This window comes from Cetorhinus maximus, chromosome 20 (assembly GCF_964194155.1).
Source record: "Cetorhinus maximus chromosome 20, sCetMax3.hap1.1, whole genome shotgun sequence".
NCBI classification, from domain to species: Eukaryota; Metazoa; Chordata; class Chondrichthyes; order Lamniformes; family Cetorhinidae; genus Cetorhinus; species Cetorhinus maximus.
In genome coordinates this window covers 10,406,829-10,428,517 of record NC_135898.1, presented here as the reverse complement: position 1 = coordinate 10,428,517, position 21,689 = coordinate 10,406,829, and the positions used below count along the sequence as shown (strand labels likewise).

The window sequence follows — 21,689 nt, the reverse complement described above, 5'->3', positions numbered from 1 at the left end:
CAATAAGTGCTTGCTGAGCCAGTAATGCCCACATCCCATGAATAAATAAAAATTATGTTGCCCATGTCATAATGTGGTTGACGTGGGCAGGCAAGCGAGAGTCTGTTTTTTAACCATCTAGGTGAAAAAGCAGGAAGGAAGTGGGGTGCATCCTTTGTAGGGGGGGTGCCCTGGCCACATCAAAATGATACTCCCCTTTTGTGCCTTCCCAACTGGCCTCTAAAAGCTGACCCCTCCCACCCCTCCCCTTCTCCCAAGGGTACCCGAACCCTCCCTGCCCAATAAAGCCTGAATTAACTGAGTCAAGGGTCCATTGCTATCTTCATGTTATGATGCTATTGTAACATGTCATGCTATCTTAAGCTATGAAGAGAGGTTGGATCGAAGAAGAACAGGGACGTTCTCCAAGCATCCTGACCATTACCATCAAAAAAATGTCTCCAGTCATTTATTCCATTGATGTTTTTGGGGCATTGCTGTGCACAAATTGGCTTGTGTGTTTGAAAGAAAGGTTTGCATCTATGTAGCACCTTTCCTGTCCTAAGGTTGTCTCAAAGCACTCGGTAGACAATTGAGTACTTTCGAAGTTTTGATCTGTTGTAGTGTGAGAAATGTGTTGTTACTTTACAACGGTTTAATTTTAAAAATTATTCTTTCACGGGACCTGGGCATCGCTGGCTGGGCCAGCATTTATTGCCCATTCCTGATTGCCCTTGAGCAGGTGGTGGTGAGCTGCCTTCTTGAACCGCTACAGTTCATGTGGTGTAGGTACACCCGCAGTACTGTCAGGGAGGGAGTTCCAGGATTTTCAACCCAGTGAAGGAACGGGGATATATTTCCAAGTCAGAATGGTGTGTGGCTTAGAGGGGAACTTCGAGGTGGTGGGGTTCCCATGCATCTGCTGCCCTTGTCCTTCTAGGTGGTAGAGGTTGCAGTTTGGAAAGTGCAGTTGAAGGAGCCTTGGAGAGTTATGTGTATTATTGGCATTATATATTAGTATGTGGAATTCTCCTCCCCAGACAGCAGTGGAGGCTGGGCCATTGAAGAGTTAGACAGATTTTTGATAGACAAGGGAGTCTAGGGTTAGGGAGGGCAGACAGCAAAGTGAAGTTGAGACCACAATCAGACCAGCCATGATCTTATTAAATGGTGGAGCAGGCCTGAAGGGCTGAATGACCTAATTTGCTCCTAACTCCTATGATCCTATGTTCCTATAAGTTGCTACAGTGCATCTTGTATGGTACACACTGTTGTCACTGTGTGTCAGTGGTGCAGAGGGTAAATGTTTAAGGTGGCGGATGGAGTGCTGACCAGGCTGCTTTGTCCTCGATGATGTTGAGCTTTTTGAGTGCTGTGGGAGCTACACTCATCCAGGCAAGTGGAGAGTATTCCATCACACTCCTGACAGTTTTTATATGGCTGGTCTAATTCAGTTTCTGGTCAATGGCAAACCCCCAGGATGTTGATAGTGGGAGATTCATTGATGGTAATGCCATTGAACATCAAGAGCAGATGGGTAGATTCTCTCTTGCTGGAGATGGAATCTAATCATCTCCCATTGACATTCAATGGCATTACCGTTCCTACCATTACACTTCAAAGGCACTTATTGGTTGTGAAGATCATGAACGGTGTTCAATAGGTACAAATTACTTCTTTCTATCTTTAAAAAGAAAGGGGAATAGCTTTGCATTTGTTTCAGGTTAGTTTAGAAAAAGAAAAATCCAAGTCATCCTTGATCTCTACTCGATGCAAATAAACTATGAAACCCAATGGGGCATAAATTCATCTCGGGTGGCACTGAACGGGAGGTATTCGAGCTTTTGCCCATTATATGCAGCACTTGATATTCGGTTCCATTGCAGTCAGTGGAATTGCAAATTCTACCCCAACATTTTTGACATCACCTAGCTCATGTTAAGTCCCAATGTGTATGTTTTGCATTCGTTGTTAAACCTTCATTTTGTGTTTGCAGACAACTGCAACTTCTGAAAGTCGGAAATCATCCTCCTGACTGAATCACACGAGCATTTTTTTTTTTAAACACCAATCCAACAGCTTCATGATCACCTTCACTGACAGCAGATCTTATTTAAATTGTTAAACAGTGCGATTTGATCTCACCTACTCAGAATTTATCTGGACTAAGATTAGTTTCGTTACGTTATCACCAAGCTGCCTATGAGGGAGGGTGTTTTTGCACTGGCAGCTCACTGACCCACATTTCAAAACGAACTGAAGATCAAAATCTATCGGCGCCCACCTCCTCCCCACTCCGCAGACGTCTCTTGATCCTGTTTTACATTCCATCCACCCACCACCTGCCTCTTTTACACATGACACCGAAATTGGGCACATTGGATAATTTTTTTATGGGTAAACATTCATCCACTGTCACTTCTGGGTCTGCATGCATGCTCTAAGCAGCACACAAATGAATAGAAAGTACCTGAAATACACTCAGTTGTTTGATTCTCCACAAGAATTGGGGTACGTCAAGCATGGAGATTTGAAGGCCGTAGGAGTTTGCTTTGAAGTGTAAAGTTCTGGGCTCGTCCAACAGATTTCCGCCTTGGCTCCTCTCCTCGCTCATCACTTCCTGGCATTGAAAGAGCACAGCAGTTAATATTTGCCAGTGAAGAACACATTCTCTCTCAGTTGACAGGTACACTTACAGGTATGTGGTCACAAGAACTTTCTGTTGTGCAAGTGAACAACAGGATGAGTTTGTAAAGTTGTAAATCATTCAGGGCAATTAAAATAGAAAGGCTGCATTTCTATAGCGTCTGTTCGAGTGTGCCAGGAAAATCCCAAGGTACTTCATGGCTGTGGAATTCTTTCAGAAGTGCTTTCAACTGCCCTGCCCCCCACACCCCCGGCATTAATTGCCGGACATGTCAATTATTGCATTCCCATATCAACTGGAGGACGAACAAACTCTTCATTATTGGACTGTACGATTCTTGATTGTAATTCAAACAACTTTTATTCTCCTCCATGTCTCATATTTTTTTACAGCTAATGAACAAAAGCGGCAAAATAAAATTTAATAAGAAACACAACTCATTCCTGTCCCTCTGACTTACCTCCCAGGTGGCCCGCAGCAGTGCCCCGAAAAGAAATCTACAATTCCTGGAGACTCCAGGGCAATCCCGGGGGATGAGCAACCCTAACTTCACTGGATACTAAGGAAGATACAATGGCCAGAAACGAGCTGCAAACCTGAACTTCAAAATGACTATGACTGAAGTAGAAATGACAGTCTGCATGAAAAATCCTTAGATCAGTAACACAACCCATTTCACTGATCAGAACCGGATCTATCAGTGACCAGCATCACAAAAAACAACCTTGAATTCCTCTCTGCTGCAAAGGCTGTGGAATTGGCTGCCAGTAGATGTCAGCCTGGTAGTTTACTTGCCAGTCAGAAGGTTGTGGGTTCAAGCCCCACTCCAGCACCTTAAGCATGTCATCTAGGCTGACAACTTAGTGCAGTACTGAGGGACTTCTGCATTGTCAGGGGTGCCACCCTGAATCACACACATGCACACCAAAGGAGTCCTTTGAAGGAGCTATCCAATTAATCCCACTCCCACTGTTCCTTCCCAAGAGCCCTGTAATTTTTTTTCTGTTTCAAGTATATATCCAATCGCTTTTGAAAGTTATGGTTGAGTCTGAATCCGTCACCCGTTTACACTGTAGATCATAACAATGAGCAAAGAAATTCTCCTCATCTCCCCTCTAGTTCTTTTGACAATTATCTGCAACCTGAGCCTTCAGATTACCAACCAACCTGTCAGTGAAAACAGTTGGAGTGGTTAAACTAAGGTCCCATTACCCTCCCATAAAACAGCCAATGGTACCATTCAAAGATCTCCTGGCCAATATTTACCCCTTAACTAACAATGCCCAAGAATGGAAGAATGGACATGTTGGGCAACTAAAGACAGGAGTGTGTGTGTGTGTGTGTCGGGGGGAAGGGGCGGGGCAGGGTAGTTGGAAGCACTTCCAAAAGAATTCCAAAAGAACATTGTCATTTCAGTTTCTATCACTGTCGTTTGGGGGCCCTCATTGCACCTAAATTGGCTGTACCGTTGTGTACATCACAGCAGTGACAACACTTGAAAAGTACTGCAATGGTTGAAAAGTGCATAGGAGCGTCCAGAGATGTGAAAAGACACCATATAAGTGCAAGTCCTCCATTGTCCAACATGCACAGTGCAGCTTCCACAATTATGGAACAGAACCACTTGTTCAGAACACGTAGCCCATCAGTGCTACAATCTCCCTTTGGTGACAGCTTTCTACAATGCAAAGGAAAACATATTGCACATTCAGAAAAGGAGAGTTCACGTCGCAGGGTTGAAGCCAATGAGAGATGCCCCATTCTCTCTTGGTCAACTACGACCCTTGGCCTAAGCAAGGCCATCCGCAAAAAAAAAAATGCGGAGTTCAGAAACTGTGGGAGGCCATTTCCTTAATGTTACTTTGCTTTTGGGCTTCTGTGTGGACAGAGGTGGGGAAAGAGCCACACCAGGAGCTTGTGCACCCGAGGTACAAAAACAGCAGTGGGCCCTGATGAAACTCCTAATCACAGCCTATGGCCCCCAGTTTAACCTAACCAACCAAAATCACTGGAGAGCGAATTTGGACAGAATGTAAAAAGGTTTTGAAATTGGGTTTCAGCTTTCCTGATATAAATACTCCACTTTGTCCATGATTTATATTCTCTGGTTATGAATCTCCCCTGAGTTTACGTTTTAATTCTTTTCATCTGAGAACGAAGTTTGATCTGACTCACATGACAGGAAGGGGCTGATTGCAAAGTGGTTTGTGATAAATTTGTCACACTTTCTTGTGTGACAGGAGAACTCCTTTTATTAGACTAATCTTGCGAATTCATTTTGCCGTAACTTATGTCCAATTACAGTAGCTAATGATCATTTCTTCAGCACTGACAGCAAGGAGTGGAGGAGGGGAGAATTTCCAGCCAGCACGGAGACTCTGCTTTCTGAATTCTTAGCTCCGTAACACTGGTTTTTAAACCCACCATTTTAGAAGGAGCAGCACCCAGAATACCACTTGCATTTATAAAGCACCTTTATCGAGGGAAAACCACCTGAGGCGCTTGACAGGAACGTGGCCAAACAACAATTGATACTGGGCCACAGGACGAGATTCTAAGGACAGGTGACCAAAAAACTTGGCCGAAGAGGCAGGTTTTAAGGAAGATCTTAAAGAAGGATAGAGAGGTAGAGTGGTTTGGGGAGGGAATTCTGGAGCTTAGGACCTATGCAGCTGAAGGCACGGCCGCCAATGGTGGAGCGAATGAAATCAGGAATGGTCAAAAGGCCAGGATTGGCACAGCACAGAGGACTAGGGGGGTTCGAACCAACCATTGTTACGTTGGGTCGAAAGCATCATCTTTTACACGTATATTACATGTTACAAACAATTTACAATACAGTAACAGGCCATTCTGCCCAACCGATCTGTGCCAGCTATGTTTTACTGTTACATGGGGTGTGCACTTAATAAATCTGCGATACTTAGTATTCAATGTATAAGAATGTAATTGATTTGAGGCATAATTAAAAGTAGGAGCACTCATGCGCGAACAGGAGGATGGTGTGCTTTACCAGCAGGATGAAGATGGATTGTTTACCAATGTCACGGTCACATAAAGGATGTCATTTGTAGAATTGATGAGGACTGCTTCATTGATGTGGCAAGGGGCGGAAACCCAATCAGAGAGGCTGAAACGTGAAGCTGCAGGAAAGCTGAGGCCACAGATCTGGAAGGTGATAATATGTTCAAGGGCCTTGGAAAGGAAGAGGTGATTGCAGTTGGGCCGTTAGTTTACAAGCTCGGGGGGGTAAATCGTGGGTTTTGTGAGGAGAGGGGTGGTGATGGCAGATTTAAAATGGAGGAGCACATCACCTGAAAAGAGGGAACCTCATTACGTTCCCCCACAATCAGAGCGCCAGCACCAGGAGATGAATGACCTCCTCTTGTGCTGTAATCTCTATTCATCTTTAAAAGCTAGCTGTCCCTTATTGAGACTGACCCCAGAATGATTGAGAAATGTTGGTGCTAAGCTGAATTCAAGGTTATGTGCCCAGTGGGATGTTTCCCCCAACGTGGACAGTCCACTGCCCATTGTGCTATCTATCAGGTTTCAGACTGGAGCAGTCAGTTTTGACATGTGAAGCTCAAGTACAAATCAGCTCTGAATGAGGCTCTCAGTTCAGAGTCATCACGTTCACCCAGAACCAGATAGGGAGAGAGATCAGATTAGTTAAAAGTGTCTTAAGACTGTGTTGCCTGACTGCAACCTGTGTAGAGAGGTTCTGGCTGTATAAATCTCATGATAGGACTACTACTAGTTATAGAGGGGGCTGGATACCTCAGATGGTTAGCGTGTGGTTCAGAATAAAGCCAACAGCATGGGTTCAATCCCCATTCAGGTTGAGGTATACTTGGGACCTGCCTCCTCTCCCTGTCCCTGACAGCAAAGGCCTACCTTTGGGAAGAGCACACATGAATGAATGAACTAGTTATAGGTGGGATAACTGTCCATAACACCTGTTACTTACGACCAGTTACACAGAGACAATCAGCAAATTGCTTTATTGTTGGTAATGAATGAAATCTACGTGGTACCAGTATTATTATTAGTTAACAATGCAATTTCAGTGAATTACTATGAGTTACTGGTGCAATCAAAGTTCCTCCCATTGCTGGTTTCCACTCTGCAAATCAGTTGCCCAACATTGCTTCCCCCTCTTCTCTGCCAGAAAAGATGGAGGAAGCTGATTCAATGGCAACTTTCAAAAGGGAATTAGTTGAAAACAAAAAATAATGCAGGGTTATGGGGAAATAGTAGGGGACTGAGACTAGCTAGATAGCTCTTGCAAAGGCACGATGGACCAAATGACCTCCATCTATGCTGTAAGATTCTAATTGTTTGCTCCATACGAATATTCAAAGTTTTCAAATAAATGTTTGCCTCAGTAGTTGCGCTAAAGAAAGTGGAAATTGAAGGCTTGGAGTTTGATGTGAATCTCTCTTGCAGTAAGTGAATGTAAATCAAGCAACTACTTTCTTTAGTGTGTAGTACCTGTAAAGTACTTGGAATATCGTCCATACAATATACTCTGAAGTTGTACTCAAGAGAACTGTAGGACAAACGCCCAAAGACAGCGAGCTTCAGTCTTTTCTCTGCGCACTCTGTGACTGCCTCACCCACGAGTGCATATGTGCCAAGGTGGTCCAACAGGATGTGACAGGAATGGGAATCCAGTAGGCAGTAACACGATGTGGTTTCGTCTTCAAGCAACATCACTTCCTGCAGAAGATTAATGAAACATTGGCAAGTGAGATACAAATTCACGCCAGCAACAATACATCCAATTACTAATAACAAAAACAAAAAATACTCTGAGGTTTAGATAGAACCTATGGAGAGAGAAACAGTGTCAACAATGGCCGCAATTTTAACTTAACCCACCCAATGTGAAATTGGTAGAATCTGGTGTTCTGCACCCTCCCCTCAATCCATAAGCAATATTACTCTCCATTGCAGTTAACAGACGCCAGTCCCATGGGTATCCTGCCCAATGAGTTAGATTAAAACGAGTCCCAGAATATGGGTCAATGATCCTTCATCAGATCCTTCATCGCCCAATGTGTCTGTCTTATTCAAATTGAATAACCATGAAGTTGCAGCTAAATTCTCACCTTGCAAAGAATTAATTTGCTTCCCATTTTAAAGGTTATATGGCCTTCTGAATATTTGCGTGACATGCTGAACTCCTAAGACCGCTTTCTTTTAAAAAAGTGGGGTCAGTTGGTTAATGGGGAAGGGCTCCTATGCTGTTCATTAAATTCCACTTGATTTTCACCCTTTCATTTGGACCTTAGCACACCTCAGTAATAAAAATGCTTACACAATGGCTCAGAAAACTTTTCTTGGATGAGAAACAAAAACAATTCAAATTCTTCCCTCCGATTTCGAACCAGCGTTGAACCATCGAAATGCCTTTGTAACACTGAGATAACAAAGGAAGATTTGTCGCAGGGGTAGAGGTGCAGTGTTGCAATAAAGCTGGAGTAAAATTAACACATGTAGCAATTGCCATTAGAAGATGGTTAGCAGAACAGTGCAGTGCACAAGTGACGAGAGCAGAAATGGTGGTAACTTATGTGGAAAAAAGCTGGGGAAGATTTGTAAGGGATGGCGATTAAAATTAATTTAAATATTAAATAGGAAGTCTGATTCAATTCACATTAATGTTGTCTTAATTAACTAAGACCTATTCTTCAGTGAGCCCTCATTTACACAGTACCAGGCGATTGTTTACATGAGGGCATAATGAATCTACTTAATCACTGACGCATGTGAAGTGCCTTATCCACTTCAAACAGATGAGGCTGTGCACATGCAGACGCACAGCGGGTGACCAGAATCTTATTAAAAGTGAAAGATAATATTTCTCCATTTCTCCCAGTTTGACTGCTACTTTCATGACTGATATGAATGATTTGAACCATTGCAGAATGAAACACAGTGCCTCTTTGGAAATCCGTACCACGCAACACATCATGAGCTAACCTCATTCTTTAACATAAAAGCAAAAAACTGCGGATGCTGTAAATCCAAAATGAAAACAAAAACAAAAATAAAAATAGCTGGAAAAACTCAGCAGGTCTGACATCTGCGGAGAGGAACACAGTTAACGTTTCGAGTCCGAATGACTCTTCATCACAACTAAGGAAAAATAGAAGAGAGGTGAAATATCAGCTGGTTTAAGGGGGGGCGGGGGTGGGACAGGTAGAGCTGGATAGAGGGCCAGTGATAGGTGGAGATTGCCAAAAGATGTCATAGACAAAAGGACCTCTCTTCTATTTTTCCTTAGTTCTGATGAAGAGTCATACGGACTCGAAACGTTAACGGGAACCTGATTCTTTGTTTCTCTTGCATCAATATCACAGATAAGAAATTTGAATGCACCAGGCAGGAAGCACTGAGGCAGCAAAAAACAACCCTTGCACTTGAATGAACAGATCCCAGGCGAGGGAGGGGGGTGGGGGGTAGGGTGTGGGGGGACATTTCTATTGGATTGATTTTGGGTCTCGTTACTGTCAATGTCATATTAATTACATTTTTAAGGTTTGTTCATGTCAAGTACATTGTTAAGGTTAAAAGAAACAGGTGGTGGGTATTAACTGTCTTTGAGCACATATAAATAGAGGATAGCTGGGACATTGGGTTATGTGAGAGGAGAGCTGTAACTCTTTCAGAGTCAAACAATTAAACTCTCTCAACAAGGAAAAGCTCTGTGTCTTAGTTTCAGCTTCACCAGCTGGCTTGGATACTGTTAACAATTACCTGGCCGTTCCTTCATCGTTGCACAGCAAAAATTCTGGAACTCATTCCCTAACAATGCTGTGGTTGTCCCTACACCACACAGACTTCAGCGGTTCAAGAAGGTGGCTCACCATCAGCTTCTCAAGGCATAAGCAATAAATGCTGGCCTTGCCATCACGCTTGCAGTAACCCTCAGCTTAAAGGGAATGGAAAGGTGGGCGGGGGAGGGCATAATGGGGGTTGGGTGGTGATGATTAGGAAGGGGAGTGTGACTAAGAAGAAAGGTAGTGGTGGCTGGAAGGGTAAGTAGTGGTCAGTGGTGATCGGGAAGGTAGAGGGTGGGTTCTGGAGAGTAACATGGAGTGGGGCTGGGGTGGTAGCTGCCAAGAGAAGCCCATGTGGCTTGAACGTGGAGCTGGGAACAAACACATTCAGGTAAGGTTGCAACCAGCTGTGGTCCCTTGAAGGATTGCCAGTTTGGCGTGTGTGAATCCAATGGGCAGAATTGTGTCCTTGGTGGGCGTGCGGGCTCCACAGGCTCGGCGGCGGGCGGACAGCCAACCCCTGCCACCGAAACGGGGCCCACCGCCATTTTGAATAGCCGGTCTGGCCGACAGGAAGTGCTATGCGCTTTCTGTGTCGGGGAGGGGGAGGGAATCCTCAGCTGTCAAAGTGCGCTCTCTCGCACATGCGCGTGAAAGAGCGCACTGCTCCCTGAGGCAAAGTGCTGTCTCAGGGAGATTAGTAACTGTAAAAAACTTAAAAAATAGAAAAATAAAAATATTATTAACATGTCCCCCTCATGTGACAATATCACACGAGATGGGACATGTTAATAAAAACGACATAAACTTTATTAAACTTTTAAAAAACGGACATGGAACCTCATCCCGCCAGTGGATGAGGTTTCATGTGTTATCAGGAGCCCACTGGGGCTCCTGGCCTGCCCGCCAGCCTTAAGGTTGGACGGGCAGGTCTTTAATGATCTTAATTAGCCTGGCAATGGCCTCAATTGGCCATTGACAGGTCAACGGGCGGACAGCTGATTTTGCTGTCCGCCCGCCTTCCTAAAAATTTAAAGGGGGTTCCTCCCGATGTCATCCCATATCACTTTCCCGTCGGAGAGCGGGCCCCGCCCCCAAATCGCTGACGGGAAAATTCTGGCCAATATTGCAGAGGGGGCCTGAAACAGGCGCTAGGCCCCTCATTTGAATGTGTAATGGACAATGAGAATCAAGGTGCTATTTAAGTGGAAGTCTTTCTTTCTTTCACTTCCTTACTTTGCCTGGAGCTACAAGAAAATATGGGAAACGGCCATTTGGCCCATCAAACTTTACTGTTCACCTTTAATTTCCACCAGAGAAATTGTGCCCAAATCCCCCCGCTTCCCTATGGAGAATTAAAATATTTGTCCATCCTCACAGGCAGACTGTTGAATGGCTAGACAGTGACATTCTCTTATCACAGCACAGTGATTCATATTCTGGGAGAATGTGTTAATCTCAGACCATCCATATTCCTGTAATTCTCTCTGATGTGATAACTTAGCTCCTTTATTAAGGAGTGAAGCCAGGTAGCACTGTCTGAGACTTATTCATTTTCAACCTGTGTCCTTCAGCTCTGTACCCCCCCGGTCTAAATCAAACACAGACTGCTTAAGTCGCCATCATTCACTCAGCTCTCATGGTGGTCACGTCGAGACATTAATCTTCTTTACACCAGGAAAACGAGTTAGCCGGACTTCAGTTTAATGTCTCTTCCGAAGGGCAGCACTGCTGACGATGCAAAGCCACCTCGATGCAACACCATCTGTGCTGTTGGAAGGACAGCGAGGAACACAATGTCATTTTATTCACTCCTCCCTGCTGGCCAGTTTAATGGATGGAAGCCGGCCCTCCCTCTGCTGGCTTAAGGAGAGTTTCTCCGAGTCCCAGCTGGAAGGGCAGTTGCCAACTGTCCAGTTTTAGGCCACAAGAGTCTGAGTTTAATGACAACAACAACAATTTGCATATATATCGCGCCTTTCGCGCGACGAAAGCTCCCAAGGCCTTGAGAGAAGTGTTATCAAACAAAATTTGACGTATGGATAGCTGAAGAGAATAGTGGGCAAAGTTGTAGGTTTCATCGAGCATCTTAAAGGAGAGAAAGACAGAGATGTTCGGCGGGGGGGAACTCTTGAGCTTCAGGGCCTTGGCACCCAAAGGCATGGATGCCACTAGAGGATCATTTAAAACTAGGAAGCCGCTCGTGGACAGGATCGGAGAAGCGCAGATATCTCGGAGGAATGTAGGTGGGGAGGGGAAAGACGATGATGGGATTTGAAAACGAGGTTGAAAATTTTAACGTCAAGGGGAGGATTAAATGGGAGCCAATATAGGTCAGTGAACGCAGGGGCGATGGGTCAATGGGGCTTGGTAAGAGTTAGGAAACAGGCAGGGTTCTGAATTAACGGGTGCTATCCAGAAAGAGGGCAACTGAACATCAGAATTTTTTGCCGCTTCAGCACTTTACGATGTAAAGGCCTTAGTTATTAAGGTTTTCAATGAATTCTCAACAGCCCAAAAGCAAACATCAAGAACAAGGGACAACTTGCAGGGCTAATGGGAAACAACGGGGCATGTTGGAAGGAATGTCCTCCTTCTGTGACGTAAGATTCTCTAACTGAAACTAATCCCACCCTGTGTTGCTATCTGCAACTCTCTGCGGTCTCTGCATTCATGAATTACTGGTGTCTTGTGCATCCTCACTTTTCTTTGCCCCACCATTGGTGGCCAGGTCTTCAGCTGCTGTGCTCAAAGCTCTAGAATTTCTGTATTTATTATTCATTCAAGGGTTGTGGGCTTCACTAGCTAGCATTTATTTCCCATCCTTAATTGCCCTTCAGAAGGTGGTGGTGAGCGGCCTTCTTGAACTGCTGCAATCCACGTGGTGTAGGTACACCCACAGTGCTGTTAGGGAGGGAGTTCCAGGATTTTGACCCAGCGACAGTGAAGAAATGGCGATATATTTCCAAGTCAGGATGGTGAGTGGCTTGGAGGGGAAATTCCAGGTGGTGGTGTTCCCATGTCCTTCTAGATGGTAGTGGTCGTGGGTTTGGAAGGTGCTGTCTAAGGAGCCTTGGTGTGTTTCTGCAGTGCATCTTGTAGATGGTACATACTGCTGCCACTGTGCGTCGGTGGTGGAGGGAGTGAAGGGAGGGAGTTTGTGGATGGGGTGCTAACCAAGCGGGCTGCTTTGTCCTGGATGGTGTCAAGCTTCTTGAGTGTTGTGGGAGCTGCACTCATCCAGGCAAGTGGGAAGTATTCCATCACACTCCTGACTTGTGCCTTGTAGATGGTGGACAGGCTTTGGGGAGTCAGCAGGTGAGTTACTCGCCACAGGATTCCTAGCCTCTGACCTGCTTTTGTAATTCCCTCCCTAGACCTCTCTACCTCGTTCTCTTCCTTTAAGATGCTCCTGAAAACCAACATCTTCAACAAACTGTTGGTCCCACGCTCTTATTTAACTCGGTGTCAAACTTCGTTTGATAACACCTCTGTGAAGCGGCTTGGGATATTTTACCACGACAAAGGCTCTGTATAATTGCAAGTTGTTGGTATTGCATTTTTGGATGCAACAAAATGCGGCAACCCGCGTAAATCATTCACCATCCACGCGAGAAACTAGTACAATTATTCAAGAAAATATAAGCAGAAAGCCAAAGAAATTTGAAAGAGGAACATTGACAAATTGTTGAGCAGTGCTTTGACTGTTCATGCTGCACCCCGTGCTCTAAGTGTTAAAAAGCTGTCTCTGCTGCTATTAATGAAGCTTTGACGATTGCTATTTTCTCGCACTGAACAGCAGAACACAAGCACGACACACTTGTAAAGCCAATTAATGCAGATCGGGAAAAGACACAGTAAAAAGAGGCATTTATCCGTAAATGGTCTGGAGGAATTATCGGCACCGAATAGAGTTCAGTGTTTCGTGAGCAAAATACTTCGGCAGAGAGTAAAGAGCACAGTGGGAGAAACCTATTCTGCAATCTATGCATTAATACGTGAAACTTTAATGTCACCATTAGCTCGAGATTCTCATTTCAATAAGTGTCCTGAAGCAAATACATGACCAGGGGCCTTAAGGATGGTGAAAGTACAGGTTAAGAAAGGTCCATTCATGACAGTCGCCCTGGCTTTGTGCATCATTAGTCAACAAGACAGCCCATGTATGAGGGAATGTTTTTAATGTTATAGTACAAAGCCTCAGATGGAGCAATGCTTCATTCCATTTGTTGCTATGCAGAATACCCACCCAGTCACTCGAGCATAACTTTCATTGGCTAATCTGAAAATCAGATGGGACTTGATTTCTCATCTGGAGGGCAACACAATCTTCCCTGAACATGACAATAACAGTAAACTGTATCTACATATCACCTCGAATAATACAAGTCAGAAGGAGGCCATTTGGCAATCGTGCCCGTGCCAGCTCTTTGAAAGAGCGATCCAATGAGCCCCGCTCCCCTGCTCTTTTCCCATCGCCCTGAAAATTTCTTAGTTTGAAGTATACTCAATTTTCCATTGCAAGTTACTATTTAACATGCTTCACCACCCTTTCAGGCAGCCCATTCCAGATCATCACAACTCGCTGTGTAAAATCATTTCCCCTCATTTCCTCCCAAATCTTCTACCACTCCCTTAAATCTGTTCCTTTTGGTGACCGACCGTCCTGTCAATACAAACAATGCCTCCTGACTTACTCTGTCACAATTTTAAACACCTCTCTCCAATTTCCTCACATCCCAGCCTCTCTCGACTCTCCACCGAAATGAGGTCCCGCATCCCTGCTACCGTTTCAACAGATCAACCTCTCCAAAACCGTGACACCTTTCCGAAAGCGTAGTGCCCAGAATTGGCCACAATACTCCATCTCAGGCCTAACTAGTGATCTATAAATATTCAGCGTGACATCCTGTTTTTCCTTGTTTTTACATTTGATTCCTCCACTTATAAAGCCGGGGGTCTCACATGATTTTTTTTTTCATTTTAACAGCCTTCTGAACCTGTCCTTCAACCTTCAAAGATTTGCCAAATTTGTCTCCAGGTACACTCAAGTTTTGCAACCCTTGAATTTGAGGGTGCACGGATGGGGGATGTACCAGAGGAAATGACTGGGTCTGAAGGTAAGGAATGTTTTGTCTGGGGCCAGGAAATACTTCAAAGGTGAGGGAGTGGTTGAGAAAAATTAACAGGAAATGGAAGAGCAGGGGTTTAAGAGTTTGAGCTTTTGAATGCTGTTATGCGTTATTTGGGGAAAGGTTATTCCAAGGGCGATGTGGAAGGAAGAGGGGGAGGTTAAGGAGGTCAAGGGGGTTGCTGGAATAGAGTGTCGTTCAATTTCTGGACTATAAGGTTGAACCACTAAACTTCTGACTTAGAGGCAAAGTTTTTGCCAGCTGAGTTAAGCTGCTCTGGATTGTGTTTCTTAGCTCTTCATTCTTCAGCACCTACGTAATCGGTTGTCAGGAAACAGATGAGTTTCCTAAAATCTTTCCATATTTGTGTTGATGCAAAAGCACCAATCCACCATGGGAACAGGTTCCAGTTTATGAGCTGATGAGGTGGTGGGTGTTAGCATTATATAAACCTATTCATTACTTAGAAGTCTATTTTTCATGTGTTTCTAAATTCAAACCAGGATAAACTGCTGCTCCTGTGTTCACACTCAGGGAATTGAAATCAAAATTTCTCACGATTTCTCTCCGACTCCGAGATATTCTTTCTCAGGACCCTCATTTTTGATCAAGGGTTACTGAGTTATGGAACCAAAGTGGGCAGATGGCTCTGCCTTCTTTCTAAGACCAGATGTGCTCTCACTGAGGCTTTGTATAGCTGCAGCAAAACTCACACTGTCACTGGCCAATACATTCTTTTTGTGCCTCTATGTTGAGTTTTCCTGATTTTGTTTCTTAGCTTGCCCTGCCCAGCCTTAGTAAACTGTTACTAAGTCCAATTTGAGCCTTTACAAAAGCTTACAGAATATTTCCCCTATAATAGGCCATTTATTTAGAAGTAGCCTCATTGGTTTATGTTTAATCACTGCTGTCTGCCCTGGACTGCTGCGCAAGCGGGACGTGTGTACCTGTGTGCCTGAGCCAATGTATGTTGGGTGGATCTGGGATCACATATAGGCCAGACCAGGTAAGGATGGCAGATTTCCTTCCCTAAAGGACATTTGTGAACCAGACGGGTTTTTACGACAGTCAGCAATGGTTTCATGGTCATCATTAGACTTTTAACTCTGGACATTTATTACATTCAAATTCCACTATCTGCAGGGTGGGATTCAAACCTGGGTCCCCAGAGCATTACCCCGGGTCTCTGGATTAAGTCCAGTGACAATGCCACTATGCCATCACCTCCCCTGTAAAAGCATGTTTATGAAGTCCTTGTGTAACTTCCAACTTTAATAACTTTGGATGTGTGCAAAATAGAAGCAAACTTTAATTTGCACAGGAAAGGATAATTCTCCAAGTTTTCACACAATATAGTTCAAATTTCTAGGCTTCAACCTAATTTCTGTGATACATCATTCAATCCGATTTTCCAACTCGTGGAAAACATTCTCCAGTTGCTGCTGAGTAATTTCATGAACATCAACACCACATTAACATTGAAATAACTTCATGAAATATGCTTTCAAATGCTGTTTACAATTTGCTTCTATCACATGCAGATATACAATAGATCACAGAGATCAATATACAAGTAAAATGTACACACCCACAACAATACACACACACACACATACACACACACACACAATACACACACACACACATACACACACACACACAATACACACACATACACATACACACACAACAATACACACACACACACAATTCTTGCTGATTTTTTTTGTTCTGTACTTCAGTTTTAAGACAGCCTGCATCAAATCGCTTAAGATCACCAAATCTATTTAATCTCTCACTCTTTGAGTTATGCATTGTATCTGAACTGAGGTCCAACAATAAATCTATTTTCTGTTGAATCACACAGAGATCCACAGGAGGCCCAGGCCCGTTTTGACTGAATATGTGGGAAGCATGATGATGCCCAAACCATCGTCCAGGGCAGCAGGGCCAACATTTTTTTAAAAAAAAGGCTATCTCAGTAACTCTGCTGGAGCTGGGCGAGAGAGAGAGATCTACAATGAATGCAAAAAGTGTAAATGCGTCCATTGCGCGCAATCCGCTTCTCCAAACTTACCTCCCACTTTCCTGTCAGTGTCTGTCTCTTCAGCTTTATGCTCCAATGCTCTGAACACATCATTGCACAGTGAGGGATAGTCAGAGCAATGGGGTTGGACAAGGTCAGACCCGGCGGCCCACAGGTGACCTCAGGACTCAAGATTATCTCAGCTCCTTCTGGCTGCAGGCTTGAAAGAGGAAAGAGACAAAAAGACAAAAACTGATTAACACACTGATTCAGAACGGCCTGGCTAGAAGTCAACCAGTCCACTGGATGCACTGCAGAACAATCATACTATTAATATAGGTTCATAATCACAATGTGCCAACAACTAACACGCCTGTACAGTACCCTCTCTCTGTTATTTTAGTTGAGGCATTTACTGATTTTTTTCCCAGGTCGGTAACTCCTTAGTTAAAATAGTAGACAAAAGAAGGTTTAATGAACATGTTAAATATTTGGACTTGAGTGTAGACAATTGTCATTTTGCTATCACTCTGGGACATTGCGATTACTGTTTGTAGCTGGCAAACAGGTCACTGAGTAAAAGCTTCCAGTAGCAGTCAGTCTGTGACAACAGGGGCTCCCTGGAGGAGTTTGAAAAGTTCACTTCATTACACAGAAGTCAAAGAGGTTTAAAAATAAAAGAACTGTGACTTATAAATTAGGCTGTGCACTCCCTCGAAGGTTGATGGAGATCCCTGCAGAGTTTCTGATTTAACTGCCGGTGCTGTGTGCTACCGACCTCAACTCTTAAATACTCTGGATCTCCTCCAAAACTAAAATACGAAAGCTAATGAACAACAGTGATCCGAATTTAATAAATACTACTCTCGCTGTTGCTCATGGCAAGCTGGAGGGAATGCCGCTATGTTACGACAGGAACATTGTATGATATCACACACAATGTACTGTTCTGTCTAAGGTGCAGCAGTGTCCTTGAGACTTGTCTCTCCGGCCACAAGTTCGCTGCTGTAAATAGGCGCAACCTGAGGCCAATTATAAACCAGCTGCTGCTGCTGTGTCATTTGGCTGTAGGATTGCCAGTTGTTCATAAATCCCTCGTCCCTCTATCTGGGGACGGTGGCAGGGGGGGGTGGTGGGGAGGGGGGTTGGTGGTGGGGTGGGCGGGTGGTCGTCAGAAGTGATCAGGGATTTTTTTTTTTTAACTTGTTGAAGAAACTTCTGGTCCAGTGGTTTGATTTTGATTTGCTGCTGTCCTATGATGTTTGAGCCCATCAGGGGCTAGTTTGACGCAAACTTTATAAAAATGCCACCTTTTCCAAGTGTGATGGATGCTCTTGATGAGCGGCCTCCAGAGAGATACACAGATTATAATAAGCATTGATTTTCTCTGTTGGTTTTCAATTATGGGATAGAATAAACTGAACGCCTCTGGTGCCTGAAATAACAACAGCCACCTCTCCTCAAAAGCAATTCAGTTCATGGAACGTTTCACTGGCGTGATAAATCCAAATATTTATTTTTCTCCTTTCTCAGTTGATAATTAAAAGAAGCTACTAACAAATGCAAAAACAGAAAATACAGGTCACATTGATAACACTGTTTTAGATGTACACATTGGCTGTACTTGTGCTGGGGAAGGAGCATGAAGACCTGAGACTCTCTTCTCTTGCTCTCTTTATTCTACTTTGGCAGTGTGGTTGGTGCTGCTCTTTAGTGACACGGGTTGTCATGTTGCTGATGTAATTCTTTCTTCTTTCTTTTGATTATGCATAAGCAATTGTACCCGCAGCGAGTTTTGTCAGAACAATAAAAGTGTATTGGGATATGAAGTACTGATATTTTTACAGGAAAACGGAATAAAAATTTACCTAGTCAGGACAAAAGTTAGAAAATGTACCCATGAATTACTCTCTCTGCCAAATATCTACTCCGCTCTTGAGCTTTTCTTGACTAAATATCAAATTTAAAAATAAAAAACAGCAGCAAAGTATTCATGAAAGATCACCGGTCTTTATATGGCACTTTAAAAGGTCACTTAGCAGTCAATTATTTCAGCATCCAGTTCCTGTTGCTATGCAACAAGGCAAACAATTGCACACAGCAAGATTCACAAAGTGCAATTAGGTAGACAACCAGTTAAGCTGTTTTTATTTGGAGGAATGTTGGCCTGGACCCTAGAGAAGCTCTATATCCTTCTTTCAATAGTGCCACAGACTTGGTTGCATTCATCTGAACTGGGGATTTGGTTTAATGTCTCATCTGAAGAATGGCACCTTCAATGGTATAGCACACTCCTGGTATGATACTGAATGTCAATGCAGATTATGTGCTTTTGTTCTGGAGTGGAATGGGACTTGAACTCACAACCCTCAGGTAGGAAAGAGCTATCAATAGAACAAAGCTCAGGCACTAAACCAGGATGATCAAATGATGACTCGTGGACATCAAGTGACCATGAGCCCTGTTAATCTGGCCCAGAAATCCCAGGCTGTTCAGTCCTATTTGCCTTTATTCATCAGCTTGTTCTACTTGAAGTTCACGAGCCTATCTGGTTGAACTGCTTTTGTCACTGCTGCTGCACTTGTAATGCCTGAATCTAAACACCATGAGCACTTGCTTGTGAGGACATGGATTTAAACTTTATACATGGCCTTTAAGGCTTCAAAATAGTCACTCGTGATGATTAAAGACAAAAAACACAAAGTTAAGACTAGGATAAAATCTGCACCAAAAATCACATTGTACTTCCCACACTTTCTTCCAATTGAGCTGTGTTGGTATGTGCATGCAAAAACAATGAGGGAAATATCACTGATATTTTGAACTTTTGAAAATGCATTGATCAAATTCTCTCATGACATATAATGAAGAGTTTATTTCTGATGATGTCTCAAATCCAAGGATATGGCCTGGAGCAGGACCATCCGTCTACAAAGCTGAACATATCACACCATGGTCAAAACCCAGGAGAGGTTATTATTTATAACAAGACAGAGAGATGTTCTTGCAATGCAAAGTGCATGAATTTGCTCTCTGTTCGCGGAGGGAAAAAATCGCAAACCTGTACCCCTGTGGCAGCCTGACTAACTTCCCATGAACAGGAATACAAATGAGCACAGCCAGAAGAACCATCTATCTTTAGATGCTGGTGTTGACTTGGGACACAAAAACATTTGATGGTACTGTACCACTGCCACCGAACCCTGAAGCTATCAAGCCCAGCTTTAAACCTTTTGTATCTCACTTTGTGCTTAAATGTTCCAAGCAACGGTTTTGAAAAACATTCAGACTAATCTGACTGAAAGGGTCTTTTTTGTTTCTTCAACAGCCAGCAATAGAAATCTTTAAGAGGCTCCATGCACAGACACAGAATGAGTTGGGTAAGCTTTGCCCAGTCTTAAATATACACAGCAAGGGAGCAAGAACGGGTGCCCCCTTTGTTGGGCCTGTTCACACAGATTTTAGGATTTTCTTTACAACAAATGCCCGTTAAGTTTCCAGAGGTTTGAGCTGATATCAGTGCATTGAGGACAATGGTGCATAGGAATCAAAGGATCACAGAAATTTACATGACAGCTGGAGGCCATTCGGCCCTTCGTGTGTCTGAATTGGCCAAGGGGAGAATTTTCTCCCCGGTTGGGCGGGCCATTAGGGAGCAGGTGTGGGCGGGCGGGGAGCCAATCGCCGCCCACGATCAGCTCCGCACTGCCATTTTGTGTGGGCAGGCCAATTTAAGGCCCGCCCAGCGTGAGGTGTGGCTCCCAAGGATAGCAGGAGTGGGCGGGCAAGTGGCGGCAGGAGTGCAACGACCACCGGGTCCTGTGGCGACCCGGCAGCCTGTTCAAATACAGCGCTGGCAGCCTTGCAAAGGCTTTTCATCATGGCCAGTGGAAGGGCTCCCCAGAGCTCCGCTGGAGAGCAGGCCTGGCAGGAGGGTAGGCCAGCAGGACAGTGTGCCCCTCAGTTTTCTGATGAGTACCTAGCTGCCCTCCCGGATGAGGTGGTGGCAGCACGGCGGGAGGCAGAGACCCCCCCGTCTGACCAAACGTGCCTGGGAGGTGGCGGCAGAGATAGTCAGCTCCCCTGACGTGGTGCGACGCACGTGGGTCCAGTGCCTCTTGCGCTCGGGAAGGGTGAGTACCACGTTGGCAGAGGTCACTTAACACAGCAGGGTAGGCTTTCGCCCCAAGCACTACCCCTCCACCCCCAACTCTGAGTGCAGTTACAGCATTGAATCCTCCACAGCATGTGTCCCTTGCTGGGTGGGCCAGCAGATATTGCCCATGCCTAGTTCACCCTGAGAGGGTAGTGCTGAGATGGGTTCTGCACCTGCAGCATGTGTGACACTGACACCCAGAGTACAGTTTTGGGGGCAACCTCAAGGGTCTGCACCAGGCGCAGTGCTGGGACTGGGAAGCACGTCAAAGTCAGGGTGCTGACTGACTGAGAGGGGAGCTTCTAGGTGGTGGGCCACCAATCCATCTGCTGCCCTTGACGTGCTTGTGCATCCTTGCTTTGCAAGGTTTGACCGTGTGGTGTCAAATGTAATGGAGGCAGTATGTGGGCAAGTGGGGGGGTCAGCCCTGGCTTCTTGGTGTGAGTGTGCGGCAGCTGTGGGGTGACCAATCACTGGAGTTCTGCAATGTCCCACTCTGGCTGGGGTGGCAGGGATGTGATGGGAATCCAGGTACAGGGTGGATTAATCAATCCTCTGCTCTCCTTTTCAGGAGAAGACTGTACACAATGTGCCATCGAGCGGATGCGGACTGGTGGAGGCCAAGCCCAGTTGGCCATCGTCACCAGATACGAGCAGGCGATGGATCTGGAGAGGCGCCATGCGCCCAGGTCCACTGGTGGCAGTGAGGCTGGGGTGCCACAGGGAGGTAGGCTTGGCGAGCACTGAGGTCACCATGTGTGTCCCAGCAGCCATGGCACTGCTGAATGCTCAGCAATTGAAGTTTCCAACGTGGGTTTCCCATTGATTATGGAAGGATGAGCGCATACTGAGCCGGGGGACAGGCATGCCCATGGAAATTGTCTCCACTTTAACTAATCAAATGTCCTTGTTCTTCCTTTCAGCCTCACCGGAGCAGGGCCAGAAGGATGAGGCAGAGGGG

At 44.8% G+C, this 21,689-nt stretch overlaps 1 protein-coding gene across 1 annotated transcript in view; it reads right to left on the bottom strand.

Moving 5' to 3' along the window:
• Positions 1–21,689, bottom strand: part of LOC144694635 (netrin receptor UNC5D-like) — a 454,385-nt gene that overhangs the window by 15,107 nt on the left and 417,589 nt on the right. The window contains exons 13-15 of the mRNA XM_078565228.1: positions 16,624–16,792; positions 7,121–7,348; positions 2,450–2,599 (exon numbers count right to left, since the gene is read on the bottom strand). Coding sequence (XP_078421354.1) covers positions 2,450–2,599; positions 7,121–7,348; positions 16,624–16,792 — 547 coding nt within the window. The remainder of the gene's footprint in view (positions 1–2,449; positions 2,600–7,120; positions 7,349–16,623; positions 16,793–21,689) is intronic.